The sequence below is a fragment of the Drosophila willistoni genome, assembly GCF_018902025.1.
Source record: "Drosophila willistoni isolate 14030-0811.24 chromosome 2R unlocalized genomic scaffold, UCI_dwil_1.1 Seg167, whole genome shotgun sequence".
Taxonomy (NCBI): Eukaryota; Metazoa; Arthropoda; class Insecta; order Diptera; family Drosophilidae; genus Drosophila; species Drosophila willistoni.
The window spans coordinates 9,234,696-9,246,539 of NW_025814050.1; the positions used below are offsets into that span (position 1 = coordinate 9,234,696).

The following is an 11,844-nucleotide window of genomic DNA, read 5'->3' on the forward strand; positions in this document are numbered from 1 at the left end:
CATAAAAATCGGAGTATGCTATGAAATTTACATATGTGATAATATTGGATATAAAACCCCAGATCCCAAAATATGAATGTGATCGGATAAATATAACACACACAGACGCAACGCTACATGAACTGTATGTGTATGCGTGCGTTGCTTTGCTTTGGGAATAAGTGAAGAAGAAGAACAAATTGTAAAATAGAGAGTAAAATTGTTTTGTTTGTATATTGATGAATTGAGTTGCAGAAAACAAATTTTGAACATGTAAAATTATTATTACCAACGAAGGCAAGGGTATATAAACGTCGGCATAGCCGATGTTAGCTTCTTTGATATTTTATCTTATTAACTCTTTATACAGTTAATATTTTCAAGTTCAATGAATGTCTTAAAAATCGTATTTATACTCTTTTTCGCTTTACACGGGTTTTCCACATTAAATTTGTTTTCTTCATACTTTTTTGTCAGGATCTACCGTGTAACTTAGGATTTTTGGTACTTATTTTCCAACAACCGTAAATATTTCTTTAATGCAAAACGGGAATGCAAAAGGCATGGTCTAATTTTGTGCACTATTAACAATGTTTCGCAGCAAAAACACATGATTAATTTCATTAAAAAGTCAAAGGCCAGTGAGATGAATTGAGTAATGAATGGATTTGCTGTTATAACAGATGCAAATACATTCTTATTCCAATTGGGACCCACAAAGTGGTGTCCACTCTATGCCCTTAAGAGAGACTAAAAAGAATTGAATTGCCAACAATTTATAAATTATTATTTTGCATTACGAATTGACAAAAATGTCTTTATTTGGTTTAAAATAATAATACAAAATAAAAATAATAATAATTTATAAATTGGCAATTTAATTTTGTCACACTTCGTTAAGTTTTAATGTTAATTCTAAATAATAAAAAGGCATTCCGTAAAATCGAATTATTCACACAATTCGTTCTTTAAGTACCTAACTTGAAGAAGTATTTAAGATGCACCGATCGAACTTAAAGTATTCATTACAAAGTTGAATTTAATACGTACATACAATGATATTTCGAGTTGTGTTACTTTTTTCCCCGATTTTTATTGTGTTTGGAAAGGAAGACACTTATGGGGCTGAACCTAAAGTTTTTAGTTCATATAGCGAACTTTATTTATTATCCAACCACAAAAAGTTATTCTTTGAGGCTGACCGGCAATGCAAGAAACATGGTCTAATTTTGGCGACCATTCACGATGCATCGCAGCAAACACAACTGATCAATTTCATTAAAAAGTCAAATGCCAGTAAGTAGGATTATAAATTCTTCATCCTTTAATGAAATTAAATGAATGGATTTGCTGTTATTACAGATGCAAATACATGGTTATGGTTGGGTGGTTCTGACCTGGCCATGAAAGACCATAATCCATATTTTTTTTACTGGGTCGACAGTGGTGAAGCGTTTACATATTCCAATTGGCACCCCAAAAGACCTCATAAAGATAATGTCAGTTGTCTTGCTATCCATACAGGAAATTATTTATGGTACGATCAGTATTGTACCGCTAAATATGGATTTATTTGTATGCATCCACTCTATGCCCTTAAGAGAGACTAAAAAGAATTGAATTGCCAACAATTTATATCTATAAATATATTATTTTGCATTACAAATTGACAAAAATGTTTTTATTTGGTTTAAAATAATAATTTATAAATGGTTGTCAATTTAATTTTCTCACAGTTTGTTAAGGCTTAATGTTAATTGCTGATGCAGAACAGATACGGTTGATTTATAGTACACTATATACACCTGCACCTCGCTTTACACGGTAGATCCGTTCTTGACAAAACCGTGTAAAGTGAAAAAAATTTTAATGTGGAAAAACCGTGTAAAGTGTCAACAAAATTGATAATTTCTTAATACAGTTAATAAGAAGCTAATAAAAGAATCATTTAAGTCATAAAACATATCGAAATAAGTAAAACAAAAAATGTTGTCCATTAAAAAAAAATGTGTACATTGGCTTTTCCTCTGCATTAACAGAGTTTTGGATGTTTTGGTAAAAATTCTCTTCATCGCGGATTTACATTAGGACAGAATACCATGTAGTATTGACAGATCTATGTACATCATCAAATTTAATTTATTAATTTTTTATTTTGGAAACCGAGTTAGAACGAATACGTGTAAAAAATAATTAGGCGAGGTATAGGTGTATTGTATAGTATAGAGTCGATTCCCTTGCTTTGAAGAAGTGGGCGCTAAAAGTCAATAAAATTTCAAAACCATCCAAAAATCGTTGAGAAACATAAATTTTTTAATAACAAAATAAATGTAAAAGTCGCAAAAAAAAACGATTTTTAAAGTATCATCTCAAACAAAACTATCTTTTAAATTCAATAAAATTTTACATGAAATTAATCTTAAAAATACAAAAGATGATAACTTCGGGTGTGCCGAAGTTTTTACAGCTTTGCAGTCCTTGACCATAATATTTGTACATGTTCTTTTTCTGTAACTCAATACATCAATGCACAGACAAAACGTTCCAAACCATCCCTCAAATTAGTAAATTTCATGGGGATACTCTAACTTTTTCCTAAAAACCTTTATGATATAGTGGTCCGATCTTGACGCTTTTCTAACTTTGTCTTACCCGGGTCACAGGTAGCTTAAATATCAAGTTTCATCCCAATAGCTATTAAGATGATAGGAGTAAAATTGATTTGCACAGACTGACATCGATTTAGATTCTCATGCTGACAAAGAACATATATACTTTAAAAGGTGGGAACGAATCCTTGTGTGCCTTACAGACATCTGACCCTCTGCAAAGATATAAATATTAACCAGTTTTAATATTTAAATTTTAAATCAAATCCTTATTTAATTAATATCATATGCATATACATACATACATACATATGTATTTAAATATATCGCAATATTTTTTTTGTTTTTATTTATATTTTAGTGCATATACATATTTACAAATTTGTTTAAAAATATAAATTTCAAATAAAATATAAAACCAAGTTTTAATTCACTTCAAAAGAAAACTAGACAAAAAAAAATAATATTAAATATTATTTTGAAATCCCATTCTAACAATAAATTAACATGCAATTTGCAAGAAATAAAATATATGAAAGAAAATAAATTCAGTTGACTTTAAGAAATAAAATGTTGTAAATAAAAAAAATATTTTTATATATTTTATTTTTGTAGTTTTTTTTTTTAAATTTGTATATCGTATTAAAATATTAAAATCATTTTAATTTAAGTTTTTATTATTAGATTTTATATTTTAAAATGCGCATGCGTAGAATGGAATTGCTGTTTAAGACACTTGGCACAAATTTTATACCTTTTATGGAAGGCTATGTGATTTGCATAAGAAAATAATGATATTGTTCACTTAACTCTTCACTCTCTGTATTTGAAATGTAATTCACTTGGATTTCTCTATACTTTTCGCCATGTACACATGTATTTATAGAAACTTTATTTATTAATTTTTTTTGTTTGCCGCGAGTCTCGACGTCCGATTGGGCTGAAGTCACAACAGAGACTGAAATGAACCTCAGCGTTTTGGCTCTACGGGGAACTCTTTCTATTTTGCTTGATTTCTTTGTGGGCGCCTGGTCAAAAGATTCACAAACAATAAAAGAGCCAAGAGTCCAAAATCGTGACCGCAGAAATTGTAGAAAAGCTAAATCATAGACAAGCATAGACTTTCTTATGTGTTGGCTTTGACTAGTTTTGACCGAATTTGTGCTAGAGAGACGCTTAACCAACCAGTTTTTTTTTTTTTTTTTTTGTTTTTTTTTTGGATTTGATCATTTGAATAGCATTGTTTTGAAGCGAATGGACATGTGGGATTAAATGATTTCAATAAACTAGATGAGCGGAAAGACTATGCGATCAATTACTATAAATGCCATGTTTTGGTCTAATTTTTTTCAAATAATTATTATTTCAGTTTTTTTTTTTTTTCCACAAGAGTCGTTTGAGAATGATCAAGCATATATTTTTATGTCGAAGCAGGGCTGGATTTTCCTACATAGAAGAAGGGCCACACAAAAGCAAAATCAGTTTAGCGAATTGTGGTTACTTTTAAGCAAAAACTTTTTAGCAAACACATTTTTAAAAGTAGCTAGGCCTGGGTATACAGTTTTTTAAATTCGGCCCTATGAAAAATGTCTTTGGCTTGCAGGCTGGTAGTCTCTAAACGTTGAACTAACCCAAATTTAAATGCATTAACTTGACAAAGTATAAATACTTGGCGTACTTTTAGGCGTGTTTAGTTTTTTTTTAATATGTTTGTCATTTAGACTTTCCAACCTTATTCCATCGTTGTAAAAAGAAAATTTTAAGTTTTATATGTATTTACTTATAAAGGGCTTAACTTGTTTTTCACGTTTTATAATATTGTTGAAAATTTTGGATAAATTATACATATATAAAGATGAAAAAGAGGTTTCATTTATAAACATTATATAGATATAAATTTAAAAATTGTTTTTATACCCTTGCAGAGGGTATTATAAAATTGGTCAGATGTTTGTAACGCACAAAAGGAGACGTTTCCGACCCCATAAAGTATATATATTCTTGATCAGCATGAGAAGCTGAGTCGATATAGCCATGTCCGTCTGTCCGTCCGTCTGTGCGTATGCGTTTTACTCAGCCGTCTTAAGAGCTATCGGGCTGAAATTTTTTTTCGGGGTTTTTTATTACCCGGGAAAAATAAAGTATGAAAACCATAAGGATCGGACCACTATATCATATAGCTCTAGAAGAACTAGAAGAAACATTTTCATAAAAATCGGAGTATGCTATGAAATTTACATATGTGATAATATTGGATATAAAACCCCAGATCCCAAAATATGAATGTGATCGGATAAATATAACACACACAGACGCAACGCTACATGAACTGTATGTGTATGCGTGCGTTGCTTTGCTTTGGGAATAAGTGAAGAAGAAGAACAAATTGTAAAATAGAGAGTAAAATTGTTTTGTTTGTATATTGATGAATTGAGTTGCAGAAAACAAATTTTGAACATGTAAAATTATTATTACCAACGAAGGCAAGGGTATATAAACGTCGGCATAGCCGATGTTAGCTTCTTTGATATTTTATCTTATTAACTCTTTATACAGTTAATATTTTCAAGTTCAATGAATGTCTTAAAAATCGTATTTATACTCTTTTTCGCTTTACACGGGTTTTCCACATTAAATTTGTTTTCTTCATACTTTTTTGTCAGGATCTACCGTGTAACTTAGGATTTTTGGTACTTATTTTCCAACAACCGTAAATATTTCTTTAATGCAAAACGGGAATGCAAAAGGCATGGTCTAATTTTGTGCACTATTAACAATGTTTCGCAGCAAAAACACATGATTAATTTCATTAAAAAGTCAAAGGCCAGTGAGATGAATTGAGTAATGAATGGATTTGCTGTTATAACAGATGCAAATACATTCTTATTCCAATTGGGACCCACAAAGTGGTGTCCACTCTATGCCCTTAAGAGAGACTAAAAAGAATTGAATTGCCAACAATTTATAAATTATTATTTTGCATTACGAATTGACAAAAATGTCTTTATTTGGTTTAAAATAATAATACAAAATAAAAATAATAATAATTTATAAATTGGCAATTTAATTTTGTCACACTTCGTTAAGTTTTAATGTTAATTCTAAATAATAAAAAGGCATTCCGTAAAATCGAATTATTCACACAATTCGTTCTTTAAGTACCTAACTTGAAGAAGTATTTAAGATGCACCGATCGAACTTAAAGTATTCATTACAAAGTTGAATTTAATACGTACATACAATGATATTTCGAGTTGTGTTACTTTTTTCCCCGATTTTTATTGTGTTTGGAAAGGAAGACACTTATGGGGCTGAACCTAAAGTTTTTAGTTCATATAGCGAACTTTATTTATTATCCAACCACAAAAAGTTATTCTTTGAGGCTGACCGGCAATGCAAGAAACATGGTCTAATTTTGGCGACCATTCACGATGCATCGCAGCAAACACAACTGATCAATTTCATTAAAAAGTCAAATGCCAGTAAGTAGGATTATAAATTCTTCATCCTTTAATGAAATTAAATGAATGGATTTGCTGTTATTACAGATGCAAATACATGGTTATGGTTGGGTGGTTCTGACCTGGCCATGAAAGACCATAATCCATATTTTTTTTACTGGGTCGACAGTGGTGAAGCGTTTACATATTCCAATTGGCACCCCAAAAGACCTCATAAAGATAATGTCAGTTGTCTTGCTATCCATACAGGAAATTATTTATGGTACGATCAGTATTGTACCGCTAAATATGGATTTATTTGTATGCATCCACTCTATGCCCTTAAGAGAGACTAAAAAGAATTGAATTGCCAACAATTTATATCTATAAATATATTATTTTGCATTACAAATTGACAAAAATGTTTTTATTTGGTTTAAAATAATAATTTATAAATGGTTGTCAATTTAATTTTCTCACAGTTTGTTAAGGCTTAATGTTAATTGCTGATGCAGAACAGATACGGTTGATTTATAGTACACTATATACACCTGCACCTCGCTTTACACGGTAGATCCGTTCTTGACAAAACCGTGTAAAGTGAAAAAAATTTTAATGTGGAAAAACCGTGTAAAGTGTCAACAAAATTGATAATTTCTTAATACAGTTAATAAGAAGCTAATAAAAGAATCATTTAAGTCATAAAACATATCGAAATAAGTAAAACAAAAAATGTTGTCCATTAAAAAAAAATGTGTACATTGGCTTTTCCTCTGCATTAACAGAGTTTTGGATGTTTTGGTAAAAATTCTCTTCATCGCGGATTTACATTAGGACAGAATACCATGTAGTATTGACAGATCTATGTACATCATCAAATTTAATTTATTAATTTTTTATTTTGGAAACCGAGTTAGAACGAATACGTGTAAAAAATAATTAGGCGAGGTATAGGTGTATTGTATAGTATAGAGTCGATTCCCTTGCTTTGAAGAAGTGGGCGCTAAAAGTCAATAAAATTTCAAAACCATCCAAAAATCGTTGAGAAACATAAATTTTTTAATAACAAAATAAATGTAAAAGTCGCAAAAAAAAAACGATTTTTAAAGTATCATCTCAAACAAAACTATCTTTTAAATTCAATAAAATTTTACATGAAATTAATCTTAAAAATACAAAAGATGATAACTTCGGGTGTGCCGAAGTTTTTACAGCTTTGCAGTCCTTGACCATAATATTTGTACATGTTCTTTTTCTGTAACTCAATACATCAATGCACAGACAAAACGTTCCAAACCATCCCTCAAATTAGTAAATTTCATGGGGATACTCTAACTTTTTCCTAAAAACCTTTATGATATAGTGGTCCGATCTTGACGCTTTTCTAACTTTGTCTTACCCGGGTCACAGGTAGCTTAAATATCAAGTTTCATCCCAATAGCTATTAAGATGATAGGAGTAAAATTGATTTGCACAGACTGACATCGATTTAGATTCTCATGCTGACAAAGAACATATATACTTTAAAAGGTGGGAACGAATCCTTGTGTGCCTTACAGACATCTGACCCTCTGCAAAGATATAAATATTAACCAGTTTTAATATTTAAATTTTAAATCAAATCCTTATTTAATTAATATCATATGCATATACATACATACATACATATGTATTTAAATATATCGCAATATTTTTTTTGTTTTTATTTATATTTTAGTGCATATACATATTTACAAATTTGTTTAAAAATATAAATTTCAAATAAAATATAAAACCAAGTTTTAATTCACTTCAAAAGAAAACTAGACAAAAAAAAATAATATTAAATATTATTTTGAAATCCCATTCTAACAATAAATTAACATGCAATTTGCAAGAAATAAAATATATGAAAGAAAATAAATTCAGTTGACTTTAAGAAATAAAATGTTGTAAATAAAAAAAATATTTTTATATATTTTATTTTTGTAGTTTTTTTTTTTAAATTTGTATATCGTATTAAAATATTAAAATCATTTTAATTTAAGTTTTTATTATTAGATTTTATATTTTAAAATATTTATTACTAAATTTTAAAATACAATTTTAAAATTTTTGTTTTATAAATAAAATTTACGCACCCTTTTTTTAACCGCGCCCATTCTTTTGTTGTAACTTATTGTTATATTTTTTTTCAATAATAGGTACTTACCTAACTATACTTATATAACTTATATAATTCAAATAATAATAGGTAAGTTATATATGTAATTGAAATGGAAAATTATTCATGATAGTGAAAATTAATGTCTACAGATACATTTACATATTTTTTTACACCACGCCCTCTTTTTTGTAGAAACCAAACATTTCTTTAAGTATTGAAAAGATATAATTTTAGTTTAATAAAGATGATTGAGTTGGTAAGAAACTTATACATTTTGCCAGTTGCTTTAACGAATTTGTGCAGTGGTTCAAATCCCACGGCAGGCAGGCGAAAAAAAAGAAAAGTTTTTTTACATTAATTTTTTAAATTAAATTTTTTATTTAATTTTTTTTCAATATTTTATGTTTCTTTGTTGGTTTTTTTTGGTTTCCGACTTTAACTGCAACTTTAAACACAGGCGAATCGCAGCAAAGTACAAACAACAACAAGAAAACCTACCCCCGTTGATGTTGCTGATGCCGTTGCTATTGCGTTGTATGTATTTTGCTTCGCTTGCTCGTCCACTTGCGCTTATGATTCTCAAGTTGCTATTCAGCAGATGGTGCATTTATATGCGGGCCGCATTTGCTTGTATCTCGGAAGTGTATTCTGTGATTGCTCTGTGCATTTGATCGATATGCGGATAGTTCTATCTGTCTGTTTATCAGATCTGCTCAGTGCCGACCCTCCGTCACACACACCTGTTGTTTCCCAGTAATTTGCCTGGCATTGCTGTGGCGACATGCTTTCCGATTGGCTTTCCGATGCCTTTGCCCATCGACGACGGGTCGTATGGGCAAGAGACGCACGGTCATGCAAATAGCTTTCCCACCCACAAACCCACTACTTCCGGCTCCGTCTCGCGAATTTCGATCAATCTCTGATTGGAATGCGTATAGATTGGAGTTGGGGGCGGAGGGCCGCGGGGGCGCCGCTAGATGTTGAAGCCAACGGCAGTTGCCCAAGTCAGCCATTTTCAAAATTTCTTGGTTAAGTAACTTTGTAGCTTAGCTTCGGATTTTCGTAATATATTTGCTGTTCAGAACACTTCCATGTACGCGGCATTGCCGAGCAATTTGCCCATTCTTTTGCAAAAATTTTTTATTATTATTACACATTTTTAGAAAAAAATTTACTAATATTTTATACAAATGATAGCTAGCATATACATATTTACGTATGTTAGTATGTATGTCTGTTTTTCTGTGGGGTTTTCTCACTGCTTTATAGCATTTTTATGCATTTTGGGAAACAAGTAAATGGAGCACAAACACCAAACGTTTGATGTATAATTGCGGAATTGTCCCCAAACGAGTCGATACTGTTCAAATGGAAAGAACTGTATGATGCTGCTGCTGGTGTTTGTTGCAACACTCATAAAATTGCAATTCGAGGACTGAAGACCCTCAATTTGTTGGAGGAGCTCAGCGATTTTTGCGGTCAACTCGCGCTCTTTATCGCGTAGCTGGTCCAGCTCATTGTTTTTGCTAAAAGATATCAAATTGAATTAGCTGACAATACAAAGTAATTATGATCTTCATTACCTAATGACTTCTTGCAGTCTCTCCTCAAGATTTTGTTGCAGTGTGTTCAGCATTTCGTCTTTTTGCTGCAAATCCAGTTTATATTTATCCTCTAATTGTTTAAATTCATTATTCATATTTGGTATTTTCATAACTTCATCTAAAAGTTGTTTGTTCTCGTACTGTAAACGGTGACTATTTCGTTGTTCCTTGGCCAATTCATTGTGAAGATTGCGTTGCTCCATAAGAGAATCAAAAAGATTGTTTTTTGTTTGATTTGCAACTTTTTGCATTTGGTCGTGCTACAAAACAAAAAATTTACATTGAAAATATTAATTTTCTATCTATCTTCTTGGTCAAATCAGACGTCTTAACCACGCCCCTTAGACCAAATACAAAATACAAAGAAATATAAAAAACCTTCTTTCTACCTTCACCTATACTTAATGCTTAAATACTTTTTTAATAATGGTTTAACAATTCGAACAGATTTGCTAAGAAACAGGCAGATGGACAGCCGGACATGGACCTATTCCATAAATCCCCCTGTAAGCGACTGCAAAAAACAACATTCCTTCCTAAAAGTACTCACCTCCTTTTGGCGTATATCTAGTTCTTGCTGTAGATGCATTTTATCAGCTGTCAGAGTTAAAACAGATGTTGTTAGGCTCGCACAGGACGCACGCACTTCAGTGATACTCAAGTGGGACTGTCTTAATTGCAATTGCAGTTCACTATTACGTTTTTGTTCGACGCGCATTAATGTGGCATAAACATGAAGTTGATTTTTAGATTCCATTGACTAAAATAAAATATCAATTCATATTAGAAATACAAATTGAAAAGAATCCTACTTACTTTTCTCTGAAGACCTTCTACCACTTCCCGTAATTGCCTAACATCCTCTCGTCTTTGGCGCCAAGCACGTAACATGACCGATGTGAAGACCTTCATGCTGGCCGCTGTCTCTGGCGTAGATTGCCATACCACTGGGCGTATCTGCGGCTTCAGTAGACAGTTTCCAACAACCATTACCTGTTCTTGTTGTTGTTGTTGCTGTGGTGTGTAACCCTCATTTTGTGGGCACAATCCATTACCATGGAACGGCTCCATATTGTCCTAGGGTCTGTATACCAAACGTCTTTTGTTTTTTGTAGAATGTTAGTAAAAAAAAAAAAAAGAAAACCTGCAATTTTTAGATATTAGAGCCAGAAATATAATGTACTTGTTATTAAGTTTGTGTGCTTAAAAAAACAGTGAAATTTCTTAGCTAACGTTCATGACTTTATCAAATCGTTGTGTGAAATTTAAATCAATGTACACTATTGTTTTCATTATGTCAAGGATCAAATGATTGCTATTTCAACAACAACAAATACGAAGAACTTACCAAGGTCATTCGGGGTTAAGTAGAAAATTGCACGCACCACCAAACGACTGGTTAACCATTGCAAAAGGAATCAAGGTTTTCGAAGAAAGCGAAAAAGATTCTTTTTGGTCGACTGCAGCCAAACCCTTTACAATCCATGTAAATACTTAAGTAGTTGTGTATGTTTTTCTATTTTATTATATTTTTACTTTTTTAAGATTTTTAACATATAGAAAAAAGTGAATAAGGTACTATTTCTGAAAATTAAGTTTTAATGATTCCCTGTCGAAAGGAGTCCGTCCATTCATTTTACATTTACAGGGATTTTCACCTTCACATTGAACGCCCACCAAAAGAAACGATTTGCCAACGTCAAGGACACGTGTCACAGGAAGTTCAAAGAGTTTAAGCACGACAGGTAAAAACAAAAACAAAACCGGAAAATCGATATGTCGGCAGGTAGTATGTACATATGTACATATGTATATAAGGTAGTAGTCTTCTGTTTGTTTGTATATGTATGTATATGAACATGCCCAGCACGTGTCGGCTTTTTGTATATGTGCTTAGGGTGGCATCCTTCTACCCATCAGGGTCAAACTTAAAGACTTAGTCATTATGGAAAACCAGGAAAGTAAGTACTGGACGAATATCGCGTGATTTCACCAGCAAGTCCAATCCGATTGGCTAATTCTTTAGTTCTTGTGTGATGGTTTGGATATGGTTTGCCCTGTTTGAT

General features: G+C 31.5%; 1 protein-coding gene and 4 long non-coding RNA genes across 6 annotated transcripts; 2 read left to right on the forward strand and 3 right to left on the reverse strand.

The window, feature by feature from the left end:
• The first annotated feature begins 856 nt into the window (after window positions 1-856).
• Window positions 857-1,645, forward strand: LOC124460311. Its single transcript, XR_006954245.1, has 2 exons — window positions 857-1,275; window positions 1,342-1,645. It is a non-coding gene; the product is annotated as an uncharacterized LOC124460311 (long non-coding RNA).
• A 696-nt stretch (window positions 1,646-2,341) lies between these two features.
• LOC124460312 lies at window positions 2,342-3,802 on the reverse strand. Of its 2 annotated transcripts, none has more exons than XR_006954246.1 (2): window positions 3,399-3,802; window positions 2,342-2,803 (listed from the first exon to the last, which is right to left on the reverse strand). It is a non-coding gene; the product is annotated as an uncharacterized LOC124460312 (long non-coding RNA). The 2 variants fall into 2 exon arrangements; XR_006954247.1 differs by having other exon boundaries at window positions 3,343-3,399.
• Window positions 3,803-5,651: 1,849 nt separating this feature from the next.
• On the forward strand, window positions 5,652-6,440 carry LOC124460202. Its single transcript, XR_006954139.1, has 2 exons — window positions 5,652-6,070; window positions 6,137-6,440. It is a non-coding gene; the product is annotated as an uncharacterized LOC124460202 (long non-coding RNA).
• Window positions 6,441-7,137: 697 nt separating this feature from the next.
• Window positions 7,138-7,595, reverse strand: LOC124460203. Its single transcript, XR_006954140.1, has 2 exons — window positions 7,428-7,595; window positions 7,138-7,370 (listed from the first exon to the last, which is right to left on the reverse strand). It is a non-coding gene; the product is annotated as an uncharacterized LOC124460203 (long non-coding RNA).
• Window positions 7,596-9,268: 1,673 nt separating this feature from the next.
• Window positions 9,269-11,033, reverse strand: LOC6651965 (interaptin). Its single transcript, XM_023180981.2, has 4 exons — window positions 10,595-11,033; window positions 10,329-10,538; window positions 9,758-10,038; window positions 9,269-9,700 (listed from the first exon to the last, which is right to left on the reverse strand). The coding sequence occupies exons 1-4, from the start codon at window positions 10,847-10,849 to the stop codon at window positions 9,430-9,432; spliced, it is 1,017 nt and encodes a 338-aa protein (XP_023036749.1). The 5' UTR covers window positions 10,850-11,033; the 3' UTR covers window positions 9,269-9,429.
• Between the last annotated feature and the right edge of the window lie 811 nt (window positions 11,034-11,844).

Excerpts from the sequence above, each read along its gene's own strand:
- LOC6651965 (XM_023180981.2), bottom strand. The coding sequence starts at position 10,849 with ATGGAGCCGTTCCATGGTAATGGATTGTGCCCACAAAATGAGGGTTAC. Across the intron at positions 10,539-10,594 it reads TAGAAGGTCTTCAGAGAAAA|TCAATGGAATCTAAAAATCA; the intron begins GTAAGTAGGATT and ends ATTTTATTTTAG. Across the intron at positions 10,039-10,328 it reads TAGATATACGCCAAAAGGAG|CACGACCAAATGCAAAAAGT; the intron begins GTGAGTACTTTT and ends TTTGTTTTGTAG.